At 44.9% G+C, this 22,763-nt stretch overlaps 2 protein-coding genes across 5 annotated transcripts; both read right to left on the bottom strand.

The window, feature by feature from the left end:
• Positions 1 to 5,400: 5,400 nt before the first annotated feature.
• RPP21 (ribonuclease P subunit p21) lies at positions 5,401 to 7,194 on the bottom strand. Its single transcript, XM_025990346.2, has 5 exons — positions 7,074 to 7,194; positions 6,899 to 6,999; positions 6,720 to 6,802; positions 5,684 to 5,809; positions 5,401 to 5,541 (listed from the first exon to the last, which is right to left on the bottom strand). The coding sequence occupies exons 1-5, from the start codon at positions 7,128 to 7,130 to the stop codon at positions 5,444 to 5,446; spliced, it is 465 nt and encodes a 154-aa protein (XP_025846131.1). The 5' UTR covers positions 7,131 to 7,194; the 3' UTR covers positions 5,401 to 5,443.
• A 1,119-nt stretch (positions 7,195 to 8,313) lies between these two features.
• On the bottom strand, positions 8,314 to 22,011 carry TRIM39 (tripartite motif containing 39). Of its 4 annotated transcripts, none has more exons than XM_072726759.1 (7): positions 21,725 to 22,011; positions 19,016 to 19,475; positions 17,900 to 17,995; positions 12,924 to 13,154; positions 11,723 to 11,745; positions 11,027 to 11,142; positions 8,314 to 10,338 (listed from the first exon to the last, which is right to left on the bottom strand). In XM_072726759.1, the coding sequence occupies exons 2-7, from the start codon at positions 19,466 to 19,468 to the stop codon at positions 9,791 to 9,793; spliced, it is 1,467 nt and encodes a 488-aa protein (XP_072582860.1). In that variant the 5' UTR covers positions 19,469 to 19,475; positions 21,725 to 22,011; the 3' UTR covers positions 8,314 to 9,790. The 4 variants fall into 4 exon arrangements, with proteins under 4 accessions (XP_072582860.1, XP_072582850.1, XP_072582869.1 ...); XM_072726749.1 differs by lacking the exon at positions 21,725 to 22,011 and adding an exon at positions 21,617 to 21,715; XM_072726768.1 differs by lacking the exon at positions 21,725 to 22,011 and adding an exon at positions 20,939 to 21,469.
• Positions 22,012 to 22,763: the final 752 nt, after the last annotated feature.

The raw sequence follows: 22,763 nt of genomic DNA, 5'->3' as shown, positions 1-22,763 counted from the left end.
TATTTTATTTTTATTTTTTAAAGATTTTATTTATTTATTCATGAGACACACACACACACACACACACACACACACACAGAGGCAGAAACACAGGCGGAGGGAGAAGCAGGCTCCACACAGGGAGCCCGATGTGGGACTCGATCCCGGGACTCCAGGATCAGGCCCTGGGCCGAAGGCAGCGCTAAACCGCTGAGCCACCCGGGCTGACCTCAATGAGAATTAAAAAAAAAAAAAAAATTATAGAGAGACTAGCAGGGCTTGAAAAAAGCATAGAAGATACTAGAGAATCCCTTACTTTAGAAGTAAAAGAACTATAATCCAGTCAGGCCAAAATTAAGGATGCTATTACTAAGACGCAGTCCAATGTGGAGGCCAATGAATCAGAGTATTGAGACAAATGATATAGAAGATAAAATGATGGAAAATGAAAGGCTGAAAAGAGGATAGAAAGAAACTATTAGATCAGGAAGGCATACTGAGGGAAAATAGTGATTTACATAAAGAGAAAAAAATGTCCATATTATAGAGTCCCAGAAGAAGAGCAGGAAAAGAGCAGAAGGTTTATTTGTGGAAATTATAGCTGAGAACTTCCCTAATCTGGGGAAGGAAATAGGCATTCAAGTCTAAGAGGCTCAGAGAATTCCCTTCAAAGTAACAAAAACAGGTCAACACTTTGACATATTATAATGAAGGTTGAAAATTTCAGAAATAAAGAGAAAATCCTGAAAGCAGCTCAGAACAAGAGATCATTACCTACAAGGGTAGAAACATAAGGATGGCAGCAGACCTGTCTAGAGAAACCTACCAGGCCAGAAAGGACTCCAGTTAAAAATGCAATGTGGTAAATGGGAAAAATATGCAGTCAAGAATACTTTATCCAGCAAGGTCGTCATTCATATTAGAGGGATAGATAAGAGTATCCAGACAAACAAAAACTAAAGGAACTTGTAAACACTAAACCAACCCTGCAAGAAATATTAAAGGGGATCCTTTGATCAGAGAGAGAGCCCAAAAGTAACACAGACCAGAAAGGAACAGAGAAAATCTACAATAACAGTGACTTTACAGGTAATACAAAGGCACTAAGTTCACATCTTTCAGTAATTACTTTGAATGTAAATGGACTCAATGATCAAATCAAAAGACAGAATAACAAGACAAGACCCATTGATATGCTGCTTACATGAGACTTATTTTAGACCCAAAGACACCTCCAGATTGAAAGTGAGGTGTAGAGAATCATTTATCATATTAGTGGACATCAAAAGAAAGCTAAAGTAGCCATCCTCACATCAGAGAAACATTTTATTTATTTATTTATTTATTTTTTATTATTATTTATTTATGATAGTCATACAGAGAGAGAGAGAGAGAGAGGCAGAGACACAGGCAGAGGGAGAAGCAGGCTCCATGCACCGGGAGCCTGACGTGGGATTCGATCCCGGGTCTCCAGAATCGCGCCCTGGGCCAAAGGCAGGCGCCAAACCGCTGCGCCACCCAGGGATCCCCAGAGAAACATTTTAAACCAAAGACTGTAATAAGACTTGAAGAAGGACACTATATCACTATATCTATCCTGCAAGAAGATCTAACAATTGTAAATAAGTATTTATGTCCCTAATTTGGGAGTAGCCAGTTATATAAACCAATTAATAACAAACTTAAGGAAACACACTGATGGTAATGCCTAACAGTAGGGGACTTTTTTTATTTTATTTTATTTATTTATTCATAGAGATGCAGAGAGAGAGAGAGAGAGGCAGAGACACAGGCAGAGGGAGAAGCAGGCTCCATGCAGAGAGCCTGACGTGGGACTCGATCCAGGGTCTCCAGGATCACGCCCTGGTCTGCAGGCGGCGCTAAACCGCTGGGCCACCGGGGCTGCCCCAGTAGGGGACTTTAACACCTCACTCACAGCAATGGACAGATCATCTAAGCAGAAGATCAATAAGGAATCAATGGCTTTGAATGACACATTGGACCAGAAGGACTTCATGACATATTTAGTACATTTCAAACTAAAGCAATAGAATACATATTCTTCTTGATTGCATATGGAACATTCTCCAGAACAGATCACATACTGGGTCACAACTCAGGTCTCAACTGCTTACAGAAAGACTGAGATCATACCATGCTATTTTCAAATGCTATGCTAGAAGTACTTGGTTTTTATGCAATGCCATGAAACTTGAAGTCAATACAAGGTAAAATTTGGAAGGACTACAAAAAAATGGAAGTTAAAAAGCATCCTACTAAAGAATGAATTGGTTAACCAGGAAATTAAAGAGGAATTAGTAAAAATATGTGGACACAAATGAAAATGAAAACACATTCAAGACCTCTGGGAAATAGCAAAAGTGATCCTAGGAGGGAAGTATATAGCAATACTCAAGAAGCAAGAAGTCTCACGTACGCAACCTAGCCTTACACCTAAAGGAGCTGGAAAAAGAACAGCATATACAGTCTAAATCCAGCAGAAGAGAAATAATAAAGACTAGAGAAGAAATCAATGATGTGGAAACAAAAATAACAATAGAACAGATTAATGAAACTAGGAGCTGGTTCTCTGAAAGAATTAATAAGATCGATAAACTCCTAGCCAGATGTATCAAAAAGGAAAGGAAAGAGAAAAAGGAAAGAGAAAAAGGAAAGGAAAGAAAGAAAATCATAAATGAAAGAGGGAAGGTCACAACCAATACCAAAGAAATACAATTATAAGACCATATTATGAGCAACTATATGCCAACAAATTAGATAATCTGAAAGAAATAGAGGCATTCATAGAAACATATAAACAACCAAAACTAAAACAGGAAGGAAAAGAAAACATGACCAGACCTATATTCAGCAAAGAAATTGAATCAGTAATCAAAAATCATCTAACAAACAACAGTCCAGGGCCAGATGGCCTCCCATCAGATTTCTAACACACATTTAAAGAAAATTAATACCTATTTTTCTGAAGCTGTTTATGAAATAGAAAGTAATGGAAAACTTTTTATTTTTATTTTTTTATTGGAGTTCAATTTGCCAACATACAGCATAACACCCAGTGCTCATCCTGCCAAGTGCCCCCCTCAGTGCCCATCACCCAGTCACCCTAACCCCCTGCCCACTTCCCCTTACACTACCCCTTGTTCATTTCCTAGAGTCAGGTGTCTCTCATGTTTTGTCACCCTCACTGATATTTTTTAAAGATTTTATTGGGCAGCCTGGGTGGCTCAGTGGTTTAGCGCCACCTTCAGCCCAGGGCATGATCCTGGAGACCTGGAATCGAGTCCCATGGCAGGCTCCCTTCACGAGGCCTACTTCTCCCTCTGCTTGTGTCCCTGCACCATTCTCTCTCTCTGTGTGTCTCTCATGAATAAATGAATAAAATCTTAAAAAAAAAAAAAGATTTTATTTCACACACACACACACAGAATGTGAGCAGGGAAGCAGCAGAGAGAGAAGCAGACTCCTCAAAACAAATTTAGCCAATAATCAGATCTAGTGTGCAAGAGCGAGCCAATGAGCTCAGAAGTGAGACTCATGGGTGCAGCCAAGTTAACCCTAACCCCTAACCCTAACCTTAACCTTTACCCCTATCCCTAACCCCTAACCCTAGCCCTACCCCTAACCCCAACCCTACCCCTAACCCTAATCCTAACCCCTAACCCTAATCCTAACCCCTAACCCTAACCCCTTACCCTAACCCCTAACCCTAACCCTAACTCTAACCCTTACCCCTAACCCTAACCCTAACTTAACCCTTACCCCTAACCCTAACACTAACGCTAATCCCAAACCCTAACCCTAATCCCTAACCCCTAACCCGAAACTTAACCCTGAACCCTAACCCTAACCCCTCTCCCCCACCCCCTGCAGTGTTCATGCCCCAGGAGAGCCCCTTCCATGTTGAATCTGGACTTGGTTACCTGACATGCTTTGTCAAGGGGATATTAGCAAGTGTGATAAGAACAGAGGCTTGAGGGTAGCTGGGGTGACCTAGCAGTTTGGCGCCGCCTTCGGCCGGGGGTGTGATCCTGGAGACCCGGGCTCGAGTTCCACATCAGGCTCCCTGCATGGAGCCTGATTCTCTCTGCCTGTATCTCTGCCTATCTCTCTCTGTCTGTCCTGAATAAATAAAAGCTTTAAAGAAAAAAATTTAAAGAACTGAGGCTTGATAAGCACTTGCACCTTGGAGCTGGTCCTCTTGAAATGCTCTCTGTGGAAGCCAGAGAGCATTTAATAGGTCCAACAGGGGAACCCCAGTGGCCCAGCGGTTTAGCGCTGCCTTTAGCCCAGGGCATGATCCTGGAGACCCGGGATCAAGTCCCATGTCGGGCTCCCTGCATGGAGCCTGCTTCTCCCTCTGCCTGTGTTTCTGCCTGTGTGCTCTCATGAATAAATAAATAAAATCTTTAAAAAAAAAAAAAAAAGGTCCAACAACTCTGAGACAGCCAAGCTGTCAGGACATCCAAACAATGCAAATAGAGCTTCTTGGTTCATCCAGATCAGGTGCCACAGCCACCAGCTAAACGCAGCTGAGTGACTCCAGCTGATGCCATATGGAAAAGGAGATTACTACCCAGCCAAACTCTCAGACAGCTTAGTCCACAGAATCATTGTTGTTTGAATTCACATTATGCAGTGATTTTTATGCAGCAATATATAAGTACAACACAGTATTTGCAAGAAAAAGGGAAGAAAAACATTGCATTCTGAGAATAGTGAGTTTTATTTGTATATGTTTCAGGTAAATCAATTAGCTGGTACCTAGCAGAGAGGTCAGTCTGAAATCCTGTCTTTGAATAAGTTCCTTAGAGATATCAAATAAAACAATTTGTTGTTTACTCATTCTCAAGAAAACTCTGCAAGTTTACCTATGGGGCATACTTGTGTAGTGTCCACCAGTGTCCTTTCATTAGCAGCTCTGACCCTGTCAGTTCACGTTTGCACAATTTCCCTTACTAGGATTTTATAGAAAACCAAGAAATTGGGAGAGACCAATTCTGAGAGAGGATCAGAAACCACTCTGATCCCCTGAACTTTTTCCCTTGTTTAAAAACAACATCAGTGCATCAGTAGTATGTCTAGCCCCTTAGTCAATAGTTAGGCTCCCTATATAAAAAATGCTCTATGAAGCATTGCTCTATGAAGGCTCAAGCTCTTACACACAACCCTAGATCCTGAGTTCCAAATGTGGCACTGTACTGAAAAGCAGGATGAAGGAACACTAGGATCAGGGCCCTGGAAATGGAAGCTGCTAAGTGGGGTCAAGTGGTCTATGGAAATCAGGATCTCTGAATGGTAGGAATGAGCATTGGCAAAGACAGGGAGGTTAGCCAGTGATAGAGAAATACAAACTGAAACAGGAAAAACAGAATGCAGAGCTGAAACACTCTCAGAAGCACATAAAGTGAAACACAATTATACTTTATTTGAAAGGGTGAATCCATCAATGGTGACTGGAGCTCTGAGGCTGCACTTTCTCCTCAGGGAGGTGGGCTGGAATGGGGTGGGCTGCGTTTGGTAGGGGTTGTGGTGGTTTGAGATCTGGGTAGATGAGAATTTGAGTTTTTTAAGATTGTAGCACTCTCACAGCAATCCAGAATCCAATGCGTCCTCTTCAGCTCTATGCCCTCCATCACCCCTATCTTCCTGGGGCATCCCCAGTTTTTCTCTACCAACCTCTCACCTGCCTGGTTCCCCAGCTGGGCCTCAGGCCGGTCTGCCCAGAGCAGATGATCAGGATCATTGAGGAAACGCTGGCTGCGCTCGCATGTTAGGCAAGTCTGTACTGTCCAGCGCTGTCCCCTACAGCCTGAGGTAAAAGTAGGGGCAGGGGAGTGCCCAGGTTTAAGAGAAGAAAAGGTTTCCCGCACCCAGTTTTGCCTCCACTGTTATTTGGTAGGAATTCCAACACTCCCCAACTTTGAATACAAATTTATCTTACCCCTGCTTAAAGTCTGTCAATTTCTTTGGTATCCCTTAAGATAAAGTCCAAACCCCTTAACAAGCCTCTTCAAGATCTGCCCTATTTCCTTCTCTAGCCTCATGTTTTGCCCTTGCCTACCTCAAACTCTAGTACCCTGAACTCTGGTCTCCTTGACACCACAAACTTGTCTCAGAATCCTCACACATGCCCAGAATTTCCATCTCTCACTCCTTTTGCTTATCATGAACCACACCACTACTGGTGTAAGTAATTAAGGATTTTACATCCCTAAGTAAAGCATTTTTCTGGCTCCATGCCGGGAGCCCGGGAGCCTGACGCGGGACTCGATCCCGAGACCCCTGGGCCAAAGGCAGGCGCTGAACCGCTGAGCCACCCGGGGATTCCCGGAAAGCATCTTTCTACACTACTCTTGCTTCTTAGTCTATCTTATGATTTCAGTGACAACAGTCCATTTTGTACAATACTTCAGACATCTTAGAAAAACAAATAACCTGCTGAATGAGTAAATGAAGTAAATGAAGTAAAGCTGATGTGAATCCTGCGCTCCAGCATGCAAGATAAAGGTACGGATGGGGGTGCGTTGCCTCCCACGGCCGCATCACTTCCCTACCGCCCAGACCTTAGTTCGTCTAAACCGAGTTAGCGACTGAACACACCTGCTGTGTAAGGCCGCTGTGAATCCCGCGCCAGACGCCCATCGAAGGAAGGGCGGGGTCCCCCCCCCCCCCCCCCCCCCGCCGCTCCTCAGTCACCCAACACCCCTGCGAGCACTCACGTCTCTGGCGCTGGGTGCAGGTGAGGCCCGGGACGAGGAGGGAAGAGCAGCCTCTACAGAGGGTCCTCTTCACCGAGGGGTCCCTGTGGGCCGAGGGGATGGTCCGATCGCTCCGCCCGCTCTCCCCGCTCCCACTCTGCCCGCATCCCGCCCGCCGCCAGGGTCCGGGACCGTCTCACCGCCGCAAGACAAGCCGCTTGGCGATGGTCCTCTCCGTGTGGCAGTAAAACCTCGCTAGCGCCTGGTTGTTGGGGTCCTGCGCAAGGACACAGTGTGCGGCCTGGGGGAGGGAAACCGTTGCTCTGTGGCCCGCCACACCGGCCGCCTCCCCGTGCGCCCCCGACGCCGACTCACCTGGTACAAGAAGCTGAGCCTCTGGAAGGCCTCGCGGTCCTTCACCGGCCCAGCCATCGGCGCCGCGCTAGCCCTCCCGCACGAGCGGACGCAGGCCCCGCCCCTCCGGGAGCCCCGCCCCGAGCGCCCGCGGATGGCCTCCTGGGAAGTGTAGTTCCGGGACCCACGAGCCTCCCTCCGCCATACTTACACTATGGCGCCGCCCTGCGGCCTCACAGACCCCAGCTGTTTGTAAACCCCTACCCACCCCTACAATCCAAGTCCAGGGTCCCTTTCGGAGATTTGGCTTCCTTCTAGTCTTCCTTGAGCCCATGATCAATTATACTAGGTAGGAAAGGCTAGTGAACAGGAGCATATCTTAAACTGCGAAACATCTTGAGGACAGAAGACTGGTCTCTTCATGCTGATAGGTTGGGGAGATGGTTATGTGCAACTTACACCCAGCTACAACTTCTGCCCTACTGCCTTGGAGCTAAAGGCAGATGCCTGGAAGATTACACACTGAAGGAAAAGAAGTCATGCATTCCAAAAAAGCACTGGTACCAGGGGAAGTGAAATTGGAAAGGATCATCCCTGGGGGTCGAGGGAAGGAGGAAGCACAGCTTATTCCCATTCTTTTTCACTTACAAAAAAGCAAACAAAACAAAACAAAACCCCACTTCCTATTATGCAGCGCACAGCAGGGTGATCTTAGCTAACTTCTAGTCTTAGGTACTGGAGCACAGAAACTTTTGATAGTATCTCCTGCCCCTCAAACTCTCCCCTCCCCTGCCTTCTCCATTCTATGCATATACTTCATATCTCTTACTCTGACTTCTGTCTCTGGTTTGTTCTGTTTGACATCCTTTGTTTACCTTTGCCTCATAGTTCATGACCACCAGTTCCTCAAGTCAGAAGTAGATGTATATGGGCTGGAGGGCAGAACATGAATGAACTCCAAGACAGGGAGAGGGCAGCATTAAGTCAGGAGAGAAGAAGGCTCTCTCCCTTCTCAAACCCCATCAGGCCAGAGGGAGCCAGGCTTTTCAGCTCGGAAGAAATGGCCAAAACCTCCTCTGGGATTAATTTCACAAGGGTCCCTACATTCAAATGAGGTATATGTTTAAAATGTAGACATCCAGACCCATCCCAGATCTTGATCAAATCACCAAGGATGAACCCCAGGAATGTGCATTCTTAACACCAGTGATCCTTACACATCAATACAGGGTCACCATCAAATTACCACACAACACAGAGATCACTTCAGTGGATCCTTTGTTCCATATTATGTTTTACCAACCAAAGCATCTTGCCACAAAGAACCACAGTCAAGGCACAAAGGTAAGAGGAGAGTCTGGACAAAGTCCTGTTGAGGTGGTAGGAGGAATTGAAACACCCTCAATAAATTACAGTTTCTTGTCCCAATCTTCTGTGAACCCCTGATCATCCAAATAGCAGATATTCCATATCATTTGTTTGGTTTGGCATGCATTGCTGTAACCTTTTTTGACAACATGTGTACCCTATAAGTTGTTTATTTTGGCCTAATGTTAAAATGATTTACATTCTCTGATAGGGGAAATGGCAAAAGGTGAAGGATGGCAACAAATAAGAAAAGACTGGCTCCTGTGAACAACAGTTCCAGGCCATATGCACACAGGCTACAGGAAGTTGCCTATCTGACCCACCCCTCTACACACTCTCTCTTCTACCCTGTCCTCAGGGTGAGAAAGACTCCATTTCCTTTCTCCCTTTTTGGCTTGAACACCTTAGCCAAGTAACAAGGCTGACAACTTGGGAGCAGCTGCTTAGTAACATTCTTTAAGGCCAGGGCTTTGGATAGAAAAGCCTTTGTCTTTCCTCTAATACCTGACTGTCTTTTCCAGGTTCCCTTGGGAACGCAATATAAGGGTAGATGTGTCTTGAAGGGTCTCTGGTACCTCATCTCTGCAGGAGAAAGGTGAGTGACCAACTTCTTGGAGATAACCAACTCTAAGGAGGCAGGCACTAGGCCAGCTTTGCTGAAGGCTGAGGTAGGGACCTGCATTCTCCTCTCTTTTCTTCTCACTCTCTCTTCCCCACATTCCTACCTCTGGCCAATCCTACTCATAATGGCAACTTACTCTGGGAATGGAAGACCAAAGAAACCCTTCATTAGTCTCTAGGAATCTGTTCCTTTAGCCCCTTTCCTTTCTTTCTAATCTTCTTGATGCTCAATCTCTGTCCTCAAAAAAACTCCTTAACTTCTAGACCCATAAGGGCAGCTAACATTCGTTTTTATTTTAATCTAGAGGTACACAGACCCCTCTGATCTTCTTCAAGAAGTAAGACCATCCTGGGTCAAAGAACCCCTAAAAGGATGTACAGGGGTTTCTGTTTCCTCTTCTGGTTTTGAGCAAGTCAGACCCTCCCATAGACTTTTTGTTTCTGGAAAAGCCTCTCCCTTCCTTCCTAACCTATCCATGTGCAATAGAAAACCTGATGGACTTCAGGGGAGACAACCCCTGGGAACGAGCTCCCCACCCTAACACTTAGGAGGGAGACACAGCTCTGCTCTCATCCCAGACCAGTCCTACCTACTTCTCCATATAAACCATTCTAGAAACCAAGGTGCTTCTCCTAGACAGTGAAGGACTGGAACCAGGTAGACACAAAGACATTCCAGCAGGTCACAAGAAGGAAGGCCCATAGCTCTTGACCCTGACTCACTCCAAGTATCCCCACATCCCTACCTGTCACTCCCAATCTGTTGGGGGCCTGATAGTAAGTGGTGCAGCATTCTTCCGACCAGCCCGGATGCCTGGATAGAAGAGGGGCCAAAGTTTCTCAGTAAAAGTATCAGTAAAAGTGTAGATATGAGAGCGGTCTGTGACATTGTAAAAAGACAGCGTGCCAGCCTCATAGTCAAGGAATATGCCCACCCTCTTGGGTTTCACCTTGATGTGCAAAGGGGTAAAAGGCGTGGTGGTGGCTGCATATTTGTCCCCGTTCCACAGCCGCACCCGCCAGTAGCCAGTCTCAGGGAGTGGAGTCAGCTCGCCCTTTCGGCTCACAGAGTCCCGGCACACGCCCACTGCCCAGTGGGTCTTATCACCCACCTCCACCTCCCAGTAGTGTCGGCCTGAGGTGAAGCCCTCAGTAGCCAGGACACAAGGGTAGAAGGTGAACCGCCGTGGTGTGTCAGGGAGATCCCGGAGTCTTGTTTCCACAAACTTGACGCTCTTACGATCTTCTGACAGGACTAGGTTAGGGTGAGCAGTCTCTGGGTCCAGGGTCACATCCGCTGGCGGGAGAAGCCAGAGTGGGGAGCTAGATGAGGATGGGAATAGCTAAATGCCCCTGCCTCACTCTTCCAGCCTGCCTTTACAGAGCCTGCTTCCTTAAAGGTCCCCAGAACACCGTGATTTGGTTAACTTTCTCAATCTATGGTGTCATCTACGGGAGAGGAGGGAACAATGGCATCCCTTCTCATCCTGGCCCTAAAATAAACAAGTAATGAGCTCTTGATTCAGCAAAGGCTGATGGTTTAGGCTCCTGTCTAACCCTTGTCCACCCCCCTGTGACATCATCTCACTATATGAAGAAGCACAAGTCATAGTTTAAGGGCCAGAAAGAACAGAAAATGTTAAGGATACACAGCAGATAGCATTTTGGTCTAGGGACAGGGTGACCATGTATCTGGAACAGTTCTGGTTTGAGACTATTTTCTCTGAGTAAATGTTAATGATTCTCCCTCTTACTCTCAAGGGGGAACATGTTCAGGCATATTATTTAACCTCTCTGGGTGCCTATTTAGAAAAGTGTGGGCCTAAGAGTAGATGACAGTGAGACTGAAAGCCAAGAAAAGAGATGGATGTGGCTATGGGCACAAAAAGTGACAGATGAGGTAAGTGAAGCCCAGATAAAGTGGGACCTAAAGACTTTCTTCTCTGCTGATTCCCCCTACTAGTTTACTTTTGGGAACAACTCACCAATTAGCTGTTTAAGGATTTTCCTTAGGGCAAAGTACTGTCGGGGGAAATTGCTGAAGTTCTTTTCCAGCTCTATGGACACTGAAGTCACCTCCATGGTCTTCACCTTCTCACATCTAGGAGGGATAGGGAGATAGGGGAAGAAAGGGCAGGGTCAAGGGAAGCTCCAGAGGAGTGAGTATGCAGATATTGCCATTTTTAGGGAGAAACTAAAATTCTCCATCCTCCCACTTTCTCCCTCCTCTCTGAAGACAAGTACTCACTTACTGCTTTCTTTTGCCAATCTATGGAGAGCCACATGGCCCCCTGGACACAGCCTTATTTTAAGAATGAATCTCAGAACTTTCTGGGGGAATGGCTGTATTTCATGCAAGTGGGTAATCACTCTCCCCACTCTCCCAACCCCTCCTTTGTCTGTATTGTTTGGACACATTTCCATCCACAGGCATAGGGAGAATATGGTTCTACATTATCTTGGTACTTCCTTACTAGGTTAGTCCTGATGCTTAAAGGGGAAAAGGTAACATCTATTACTCCCAGTGATTTGCTCTCTAACTGGCTTCATGGATGCAATGAACATTCTCCCACATCCTACCCAGACACTGCCTGGCTTTCTTGTCTGTCTCCCCTCTTTACTGTACTCCTGGTCTCTAAGCCAACACCTAACTCACTCAAAGAGATGCAAGAATCACTTACTTTTCCAGGGTACTTTTGACATCCTAGAGGGAAGGAGAAAAGAAAGCAATATTGGTCCTGGTAGTCAAGGGTCCTAAAGGCAAAAGGTTTCCCTTCCTCCCCAAAGTCCTAGATTTTATTTCTATCAAATAGAAATAGGGCAAGCTGTGGGTCACAATGCAAATGGAAGAGCTCCAGAGGGATCTGAGTACATCCCTGCCAACCTGATCCCCATTTTCAACTTTTGGTTAACATGAAGCTTGGTAATTTGCCATCACTTCCAAATGGTTTCTTGTGTCTTTGTCTTGCTCCTCAAGGACACTGGGAGCTCAATGCAAGGGACAGGGATTGTGTCCGCTCTTTACTCTGTCCCCCAAGTACCAACCACACACCTGTCTCCCTTGAGGATCAGTACAGACTGGTGCCATAGGAATGAATCACTTTCCTGTTGCTGTTTGTTATCCCCGTCTGGTACTGGTTAATAAACATTTAGAACCGTGTGCCAATCTTGATTTGTGAATACTTGGGGTTCAGAAGACAAAGAAGACAAATCTCTGCCCCCCAAGGATTTCCCAGTTTAATATGGAAGGCAGAACACACATACATGAAGGGACACAAGAATAAGTGCCAAGCAATACATAACATGCAGATAAATGTACAATGAAGCCTCACTGATTCAAATGCTGGTAATCTAATCCCTAAAATAAGAGACATATTTCCTACAGCCTTGCTAACACCATTCATCGGCATAAAAGAACAAATTACTTCAAACATTTTAGAGGCATTATTTACATATCAAAGTAATATATTATTTATACATAATTTCAAGTGTCCTTCAAACTAGGTTTCTATTTTTTTTTAAGTACTACGTAAGTCAAGTTCCAGGACCTAAAAGTAATGGCAACTACATTTACATAATTTTTAACGTATAAGTTTTTTTCACTAATTCAGACTCGATTTCCCTCCTTCCAAAGGGAATTTTTTTCTTTGGTACAAATTAAGTACATAATTGTTCACAAGACATAAGAACACAAATGATTAGAAGGGGATGGGAGAAATCAAAGAAGCCTTTCTATAGAAAAAGATCCTTTGAGTATGTCTGGAAGGAAGAACTGGATTAGAGAAGCAGAGCAGAAGAGTGAGCATCCCAGGTTGACAGAATGGCCTGTGCAAACCTATACTGCACTTGACCTGAGGAGCTATGCAGGGACAAAGGTCGAACCTTAAGCATCTCGAAGCCCGACTGTAAGCACTTGCCCTCCACCTCAGCAGCCAAGTGAGCCAGGTCCCGGCGCTTGTCTCCAAGATGAGCAGCATTTTCTCGGAGGCGTTGTAGGATGTCTTGTTCCTCCTCCTCCAGTCGTGAAAGCAACATCTGTTGCTCTTCATCCAGCCGCCTATGAAGCTCTTCAAATTCCTTTAAGATCTGTTGTCGGCGACACTCCACTAGTCTCTGAGAAAAGAGGAAAAGTGTTATATTTAGCAGGGCCAGTGGGGCCCTTACCTACCCACCATGTGTATGAATTAACACAGATTTCCAGTGTCATTGGAAACAGTTTCATAGGACATTCATGTTTTTCTCCATTGAAATTTCCTTCTGTAAATAATGGCTCCATCCCCATTGTTACCCCTACTGATTACTCGGGAATGAAGACCATTAGAGAGATTAACTTTTAAAAAGCCTGTCCTTCTATAATTTAGTGAAAAAAAAATGCAAGATATAAGAACTCGGTAATATAATGACATCTACTATTTCAGATACAAGATATATCTGCTATTCCCAACTCTGAAGTTCTGGCTAATGCAGTTTATCAAGGAAAGGAAAGTAGTGAGTACTAGAAGGTTAGAGACAAGATGGTAATCATTTGTTTATTGCCAGACATCTACCCACTAAAAACCAGAGAACCAACTGGAAAATATCAGAATCAGTAAGATTTTAGTAATGGGTTGTTACAAAATATATACGGTTGACTGTTGAATCATACAGGTTTGGACTGTGAGGGTTCATTTATACATGGATTTTTGTTGATAAATATGGTATAGTACCATAAAGGTATTTTCTTTTCCTTATGATTTTCTTAACATTTCCTTTACTTTAGCTCATTTTATTGTGAGGATACAGTATACAATAATATATAAAATAGGTGAATATCATTGTTTATGTCATCAGTACTGCTTCTGGTCAACAGTAGGGTATTAAGAGTTAAGTTTTTCAGTATATGTGCTGCCGAAGTGAACACCAAGAATTAAGTTTTTCAATGACATGGATGGAACTAGATGGTACTATGCTAAGCAAAATAAGTCAGTCAGGGAATGAGAGATATCATATGACTTCACTCATTTGTGGAATTTAAGAAACAAATCAGAGGATCATAGGGGAAGGGACAGAAAATAAAATAAGACAAAATCAGAGAGGGAGACAAACCAGAAGAAATTCTTAATCATAGAAAACAAACTGAGGGGTTCTGGAGGAAAGGCAGATGGGTGGATGGGGTAACTGAGTGATGGGCATTAAGGAGGGCACATGATGTGATGAGGCAATGGGTATTATATGCAACTGATGAATCACTAAACTCTACCTCTGAAGCTAATAAAAAAGTTAAGTTTTGGGAGAGTCGAAAGTTATATGCAGATTTTCCACTGCACAGGGGTTGGCACGCCTAACCTTGTTCAAGGGTCAACTGTATATAGATTTCAGGGAAGAATCTGTTAAATAGTTTTAATTACTTCAGAGAACTGACAGTTCCAGAAGTTTCTGATTAGTAGTTGAAATTTGAAACATGTTTTCTCTCAGCTACTACACAGAATTAAACCTCTAACATTCCTGAAATTTGATAATATAGGACTGAAACACCAGCCATAATACTTTCTGAGGGTTATCAGCAAGTATGTCCTTCCTTCTGTACCTCCACTGCAATAAGTGATCTGTCCAGATGGAGTCTCCAAGTGTCACGTGATTGATGGGGAAAAGTAAACCCAAGAGGAAAGGAAAAGAGAAGCAGAGACTGGGACTCTGGAAGTAAAGTAGGTAGGGACTGAAAGGCAGTGAATAGTGAGGGTGAATAGAGAAGGGCTGCAAAGCCAGCATGGGCCTTACAGGCCTGGTATTTCTGTATTTCAAGTTAGTTCTCAGCAGACACTGGCTAGCTCCAGTTCTAGAGCTGCTGCTGCTTCTCATTCCATGGTTGCCTTTTCAGGTGCACACTGGAACAAAATATATTCTTACAACTTTTACCCTGTGCAAATTAATAAAAGGAAACCTCACTAAAAGGCAGTCAGGATGCCAGGAGGGGGAGCTCCCATGCCCTCCCACTGGCCAACTCTAGACCCAATCGAAGAGATGCACCTTGCAAGTCCTTACTATCTTTACCACCCCAGCAGGAGGAAAAAAGGTTTTCTTTGTGCAGGGCAATAAACCCAGCCAGTGACAGACTGTCACAACCCAATCAATGAAAAGTCACTAAACTGAACTCCCAGTTTCCTCCAAGGACTTTCTAACATTTCTAACAGCCCTTCCCAATTACCCCCTTTCCTCTATAAAAGAGTGGTCTTCTTTGTTCTCTGGACTTGCCTATGGTTTCACCTTAGCTTGCTTGTCCTGAGTTGCAATTTGCTGCTATTCCTGAATAAACTCATTTATGCTGGTAAAATAACTGAATTTTTATTTCTTAATCCTCAAGTAAAATACAGTTTTCTCCTGTGTGTGTGTCTCTGTGTGTTAGTGTACATTGACAGGTGATGTATGGGTAGAATTCAGGATTCATAACTGTGGTAAATAGGAAGCAAAAGGGCTATCTTTCATATAATCCCATAATCCCTTTTCTTTTTTTCACTCTATCTATGTAGGGCAATGGTTCTTAATGGGGGTGTTACTTCCCACTATGGATAATTTGAAAACAAGGGCGTTTTTTTTTGTTTTGTTTGCCTTAACTGGAGGTACTCTGGTAAGGCTGGTAGCACTACAATATGTGAGATGACTCTGTGACAATGCATAGTCCTGCACCATTTTCTATGTTCTGCTGTATATTTAAAAACATAGACCTGGATTTGAATGTCATTTTATACATAAACAGAGTAATCCTTACCCAATTTTAATACACCTGAATTTTTTTTTTTCAGAAACAGCTGAATAAAACTAAGACTGCTTTTTGTTTTTCTTAGAACTTTACCAAAAGTTACTTATAATTTTGAAAAATTATGTCACCAAGAGCTAAGTTGCTTGTGGTGCTTGTCAACATTACTATGCAATTATTTCAGTCTGAATCTGTGTTTGTTGCATTGTTTATGACATCATGTATACATACAAAGATAAAACACACTGCAGGTCTTTCAGGGTATTCGTGCCCAAATATTTATATACCAGATTTTATCTAAATCACTTTCCTTTATGTTGTGTGGGTGTATTTGGGTGGCGCAGTCTGTTTTTAAAATTACGCAGATAAGCTATTTTGCCTAGTTTTCACTTCAGTGTGGTTAATTACTAATTATTTATTTTTAAAAGGGGGCACTGGGTCTGATTCTGGAAGTAGGGATGAGGGAGAGGTAGGAAGGAGAATTCAAATGGTCACAAAAGGAATGTTGGTGGTAGTTTTAGAGACCTCTGAAGTTTTAAATCATCACAGTTCTGCTCAAGCATTTAGAAGGTTTTAAAAAAATTTTATTCCCCTCTTTATCCTTTACCTTTAAGAAGGTGATCAACAGGAACAGGAAAGTTAAGACTGGGAATAAGCTTCGTTTTCACATATTTTAAGTTTCTCAGGAGCCCTCCAAAAGAACAAAGAACTTTTTTTTAAAGTTCACCTTTGCAATCAAAATTAGTTAAAAATTTAAAAAATTCAAAAGCTTGCTTTATTCAAATATATAAAGTACTAAGGTATACTTAGTAATACTTAATACTTGCTTTCTGTCAAAATGTTGTCATTGTTAAAAAAATTAGTGTTTCTATTATTTTCGAATTTGTGTTTAATTTCTGGTGATCCCTAAATCTCAACTCCAAGAACTCATTGTTTTTTCTGGATGCTTTTAATGATTAGGTCCAATTTCTATTTGTCTTCTTATGAATTTGCAACTGTGCTTTTTGTGCCATGTCATTATCTATTTTCTCCACTTCATTTGTAAGCTCAAGCAGGACAGGGACTGTGTTTTTGTTCATCATTGTTCCCCAGTGTCAAATACAGAATTTGGAAGTTTAATATATATTTATTGATAAATGCAGAGCTAGTATCCCTGATTTTGCCACATATTGGCTGTGTGATCTTGGACTAGATACTTACTCAGGTTTTATTTCCTCTTGAGATAACTGGGGGTAATAATACCTACTTTACAAGGCATCTAAGTTCACCCTCGCTAAAGATGACCTTCAGGACTCCCTTTCCTTTGTCTTATAGCTCCTCTAGGTCTCACATGTTCATTGTCCTGAACTCTTAGAACTCTAACCTGGGCAGAACCTTAAAACCTAATACAACCCTGTAAGTTTGGAATGTCATGGCACCCAATGAATTAATACCTGGGACTCAATAAATATTTAGTTATTACTGCCACTAAAGAACTGTTTACTGTCCAATAAAATAAGTCAGATACCAAACTATCATGCTACAAATATGGTAATGCTATGAAAGAGAACCAAAATTATATGCAAATTAAGAAAGTTAATTTCTAAAGCTTCAAGGAAGGCTGCATAGGAAGTGGCTTTCATCCTGCCTGAAGGATAGATAGGATCTTATAGATGTAGGATGCAGAGAGGAATAATCTAGAAATGGACTAACATTATCTAGCATTCCTGGGCTAACTTAAGAGAAGGTGGGCCTAAAGTCTCTGGTAGTTCTGGGAGCTCTTTGCCAGCTTCTTCTTTCTTTCTCCCCAGTGGACCTTCCAATTCTCCTCTCCTCAATCCCTCTAAGGACTCCTATTCCTACTCTCTCCCTTCTTTACGAGAAAAAAGGAGACCAACGGGCATGAACTCCCTCAAATCTCCACATGTAAGATGTCCTGTCCATCCTTCCTTCATCTCTAACATCCTTCTCTTCAATACTTAATTCATGACAAATAATTTAAGTGCAACATATAGTGACAAAGAAGCCATTGTTTTTGAGAGAACAGCATTTTTCTAATGAATCAGGACTGGTAGATTAAATAATGTGTGGTTAATGTGTAGTTAACCGCCTGCAGAGCAGCCCAAATGGAATCTTGTGCCTTTACCTTGAGCTCTCCCGGCTTCTTCTCCTCAGAGGACTTGCAGCGGGTAATCTCCTGCAGCTTCTGCTCCAGGGGCTCCAGGCACTTCTGCAGTTTTTCCTGAGGGTGGGAAGTGGGAGAGGTGGCATTTGGGGTTGGCTGGAACACCCTATATTCAGAGGTTAACCCATTTATCCTAAACCATTTATTTGCTTCCTATCCATCTCTCCACCTCTTGGTTCTACTCCCTTCTTTGCCTGTCATTTGGGATGTCAACTTCTGCTCTCTCCTCCTGCCACCAGCCTGTCCCCATCATCCTCCTTACCCACCAAACTTCCCTCTCACTGAATCTCACAGTTGTCCAGCTGTCCGCAACTCCATGTCCTTCCCCAATCCTATCACTTTCTTACTCAAGTGACTGCCTATTATGGTCAAAGTGACTTTTGTACTCTGATATCCTTTATACTTGTCCTCCCATCCAACTCAAACCACCAGCAAATATAAAGTGTTTATTGCTTACACTGTAAATCACCTTAAATCTTGCTTCCAATATTGACATAATTAAACAAAATACTTGTTCAGTGCCTAGTATTAAAATCTTTAGTTCCTATTACTCAAATATATACACTGTGTCCCAACAGTAATTAAATCAGATGCCACATTTCCATTATCTAGGAAGATGTAAATGACAGATGAATTCAGCTTAGTCTGGTGAGGATCAGTCTAAACTGATGTTATGTATTTCCAATACCAATGGGAAAATAAGGAACATTCTGAGCAGGAGGACAGAATGAAGAAACCAGACCACTTTCAATTCTTCCTAAGTTTGATCATCTCCAAATGGTTTCATTCATTTAAAGAAAAATGATGTAAGACCATGCATACACCCATAAGACTCAAATGTTATGAAAAGTCAGAAAGCAATTTTGAGGCACTCCTCAAAACTGCTCTTCTTCATGCTTGAGGATAGCTGATCAGATGCACAGTGTGCCCTCTGTGTATGTAGCTTTGAAGGGACTAGAGAGTAAGGCCAGATGCAGTCTTGCCCTCAGGAGCTTAGGATCCTCTACCCAGGGAGTCTCCCATCCTCTGCGCTCCTCCCTCTTGTCCCACATTGGCATCATGTGTCTGGTTCCCCACCTTGTACTCCTGTGTGGCATCATCCAGTGGCACGACGGTGTGGGCCCGGTGGGTGTGGGAAATTGCACATATCAAACATACAGCCTCCTGATCCTCATAGCAAAAGAGGCTGAGGGCCTCATGGTGCTGGGGGCAGAGGCTCTCATCTCGGATCTTCCGCTTGACAGCCTGGAGCTGCTTGGCAATTTCCACCATACTGCCTAGTTGTCGATTAGGCCGAAGACTGCGGTAGCGGGATGTTTTTCGACAGACAGGACAAGGAAAGTCCCTCTCTAGGTCCTCCCACCAGCGAGTGATACAAGCTTTGCAGAAGTTGTGCCCACACTCAATGATGACAGGCTCCTTCAGATACTCCAGGCACACAGAGCAACTCGCTTCCACCTGTAAGTTCTCCAGAGCTGCAGCTGTGGAGGCTGCAGAGGCCCCAGCCTCTAACAGACTTGTCTCTGCCATTATTTAACTTAGGGATGAAAGGGGGCAGAGAGAGAAAAATATTAGTTGGGGGTTTAATATTTTTGTATCCCCGGCCTGACATTTACTCCCATGATAAATCCTAACTCCAGTTGGCCCTATCTTGGTATTTTACATCTTCTTTTCTGCTAGATTCAACCTCCCTCTCCTTCTCTCTCCCTTTTTAAAGTAGGCTCTGTGCCCAATGTGAAGCCCAACACATGGGTCTCATGACCCTGAGATCAAGACCCAAGCTGAGGTCAAGAGTTGGATGCTTAACTGACTGAGCCACCCACGTGCCCCTCAACCTCTTTGTTTTCAAAACCCGTGACTCCTGGGTATCTATTTTTTTTCCCCTCCTCAGAACACTGACACCCAATCACCAATCTCTTTTGTCTTTACCTCTACTTTTGCTTGTCCTTCAACTCTGGCCTAGCATAACTCTCCTGATCCAGACTTACCCCACATGTATCTTAAAAACAGACCAAAGTATCCCTAGTTTGACATATTTCTTCTAATAGATGAGAAAGGAAGTTGGGAAAGTGAAAAGTGCCATAAAAGCCAAAGTATTAAGATTTCTTAAGCATATTTTAAAGTTTTGTATTACAGAAGAACTTTATTACAATAGCCCCTTGGAATATAACCTTCTCTGCCACTGTCCTCTCACTTTTTCAAAGGACAATAAAAGGAGTAAGTTAGGCAAGAGTGACATGCTCTTCTTTTCAGAAAAATTTGATATTCTTCCTTTTATCAGACTAGTCTAGAGGAAGTGCACCTTCTTGGAATGAAATGATTCACTCAACATCCCATTTCTTTGCGTGCATTTGGACATTTGGAACTGCTGAGAAGTGATAAATATGTGCAAATACACTAAAGAGAGTATTAGTCGACACTTCTTGAAAGGAGGGCTGACAAGCCTTTTCTAAATATCCAGCAGTGACTGGAGTCTTTTGAAACAGCTATTGATAGCGAATTCCTTGGAGGTACTGTGCCTCCAATTAATAGGACCTGGAGTGGTTGGGAATTAGAGGAACATAATGAGACAAAGTCTCCCTTAAGTGAAGTCTCAAAATATTGGAAATGCACCAAAGAGATTTATAAGGCAGAAGGCTGGTCCCCCACTCCTTCCTTGAAATTCACCACTTTTATCCATGAAATATTTGCTTTCTCTAGCCCCTATCCCTTCCCTTGCACACCAAGTGACCCAAGAGAAGAAAGGAAATATAGTTAACTCTAAGTGCTAAGGGAGAAGTGGACATGTAATGAGTTGGGTTGACAATGATTATTATATATATCAATGACATACATTTAAAGTGTTTTAATTTGGAGTAGTAGCTGATAACTTATTTGGACCTGAATTCTTCCCTCAACCAGGAGAGAAGTTCAGTCAGATGATTTTTTCTCTTCCGAAAGGAATCCAACTTTGACTAGTGAACCTGCCCCTTGCTTCCAGAAATTAGGTGGCCTCCTCACCTGCGGTGAGTTAGGGACCGGGATGGAGCTACACTGGCAAAGAAGTGGTGTGAAGGAGAAGTGGGGAAAAGGTCAGGGAAGCACAGAGAGGACTTGGGGTCACAGCCACAGTGAGGCCTCAGGCGCCTCTGGGTTGGTCATTTCTTTCTCTCTATTCCTCGCATCTCAGTAGAAGGGCAAACTTCAGGGACGTCCTCGTTTTGTTTCTACCACTGTCCGGGGTCCCACCTTGCGACCCTCTCCTGAGCGTCGTCCAAAGCTCAGTCCCACCCTCGTCTCCATCTTCTCTCGCCAGATGTGGCGTAGGGGGAGTGGAGGGGGAGAGGAAGCGTCGCGGTTGACAGGGAGGGAGGACAGCGTGTCCAGGTGAGGAGGTGTGACGTGGAGGTGGGATGCCCGCCGCTATGACGCAGCCGGGGCCCGCGGTGACGGCGTCAGAGGTTCACCGGGGAGGCGAGCGGCGGCGGGACGGGGGAACGGCGGGGTAGCCAAGCAACGCCGGACGCGCTGACGTCGCCGGGGCGGCAAAACGTCCGCCCGGGCCCGAGGCGGGCGGAGGCAGCTGTGGTTACGTGCGGGGGGCCGGTGACGCAGTCGCGGGCGCTGGGACGCGGCGTGCGGAGCCGGCCGGCGCGGGCAGGCCCCGGGGCCCGGGCGCGGCGGCGGGACGGCACCTACCTTCCCGGCTTCAGGTCCGGGAGTGCGGGGCGCGGAGCCGCCGGAGCGCTGCCTCCCTCCTTCCTCCTCCCCCCGCCCCCGCCCCGCGGCGCGACACACAATACTCGCCGGAAGCGGAAGCCGCGCCGAGAGGCTCGTGTCAGTGGGAGCCGCGGTGTCGGCCGGCCGCCGCGGGAAGGTCGAGCGGTCCTCGCGGGAGAGGGAGGCGGCGCGGGGCCAGAGGCGAGAGGCGGGCGGAGGAGGCACGAGCGAGGAGGGACCCCGAGGGGCAGGTGGCTGGAATGTGGGCGTCCCGGTGACCGCAGGAATCCTCCGGAGGAAGAGGGCCGCGCATGCGCCTGGCTGGGCGCCGAAGCCCCATGGCCCGCAGGGCGCCGCTGGGCGCCGGGGCAGCCGGCTGGCCCCCGGGCTGCGGGGCCTGGCTGCGGCCACGCTTGCTGGCCCCGCGTGGGTCCGTGAGCCGCGAGGGACAGGGTGAGGCCGCTTGCGGACTTTGAGCCACACTTCTCCTCGGTTCAGCCCCGTCCAGGAGCAGGTGTCGAGCCGAGGCGGCGGCCAGTTACGTGGCCGACCTGCGGGGCTCAGCTGGCACGTCACTTCCGACTCGGTGAGTTTTAGCCTTTTAACATTCCAGGATTAGCTAAGTTTCCCTGCCGTGGGCTTCAGCAGCTCCTCGCCCTACCCTTTCTAGGCGGGCTGTGAAGACGTTGTTTACCTGCCCCGCTGGAGGGCAAGACCTAGTCCTGCCACTCTGCCGCTCGCCTTGCCGAGCGAGGAAATGGCCCAGTGCCCCGTGCTGTTCCTGTGTAAGTTGTGATGTTGTTCACACGGTGCACTCTTTGACCTTTTATCCTAAGAGCCAGACATTGTTTATTTGTAGGAAATACCAAGTGTACAAGGTACAGGGATTTAGAATCATGCATACTAAATAAAATCGGTCTGCTTGCCCTTATTTTCTGGTAGCCAATGATTTGAAGACGATTGATGATTTGATTTGAAACTTGGGAAAATTACATTTACCTTTTTTTCTCATTGTTATTTGACTGTTAGGAATTTTAGTGGTAAAATTTAGTTTACAAAATGCCTCAATTCTAAGATCGGGTGGTTTCTGAAAGCCGCTGACGGGGGTCCCGGGGTGGCCAGCCTC

Source organism: Vulpes vulpes, chromosome 1 (genome assembly GCF_048418805.1).
Source record: "Vulpes vulpes isolate BD-2025 chromosome 1, VulVul3, whole genome shotgun sequence".
NCBI classification, from domain to species: domain Eukaryota; kingdom Metazoa; phylum Chordata; class Mammalia; order Carnivora; family Canidae; genus Vulpes; species Vulpes vulpes.
This window is presented reverse-complemented; position numbering and strand designations above follow the sequence as displayed.

Coding starts and splice junctions, on each gene's coding strand:
- RPP21 (XM_025990346.2), bottom strand. CDS start 7,130: ATGGCTGGGCCGGTGAAGGACCGCGAGGCCTTCCAGAGGCTCAGCTTC. Junction 7,000..7,073: donor GGCTCAGCTTCTTGTACCAG/GTGAGTCGGCGT, acceptor TCCCTCCCCCAG/GCCGCACACTGTGTCCTTGC. Junction 5,542..5,683: donor CCAGCTGGGGAACCAGGCAG/GTGAGAGGTTGG, acceptor TCATCTACCCAG/ATCTCAAACCACCACAACCC.
- TRIM39 (XM_072726759.1), bottom strand. CDS start 19,468: ATGGCAGAGACAAGTCTGTTAGAGGCTGGGGCCTCTGCAGCCTCCACA. Junction 11,746..12,923: donor CGGGCTTCGAGATGCTTAAG/GTTCGACCTTTG, acceptor CCTTCCCTCTAG/GATGTCAAAAGTACCCTGGA. Junction 10,339..11,026: donor AATCCTTAAACAGCTAATTG/GTGAGTTGTTCC, acceptor TTCTCCCGCCAG/CGGATGTGACCCTGGACCCA.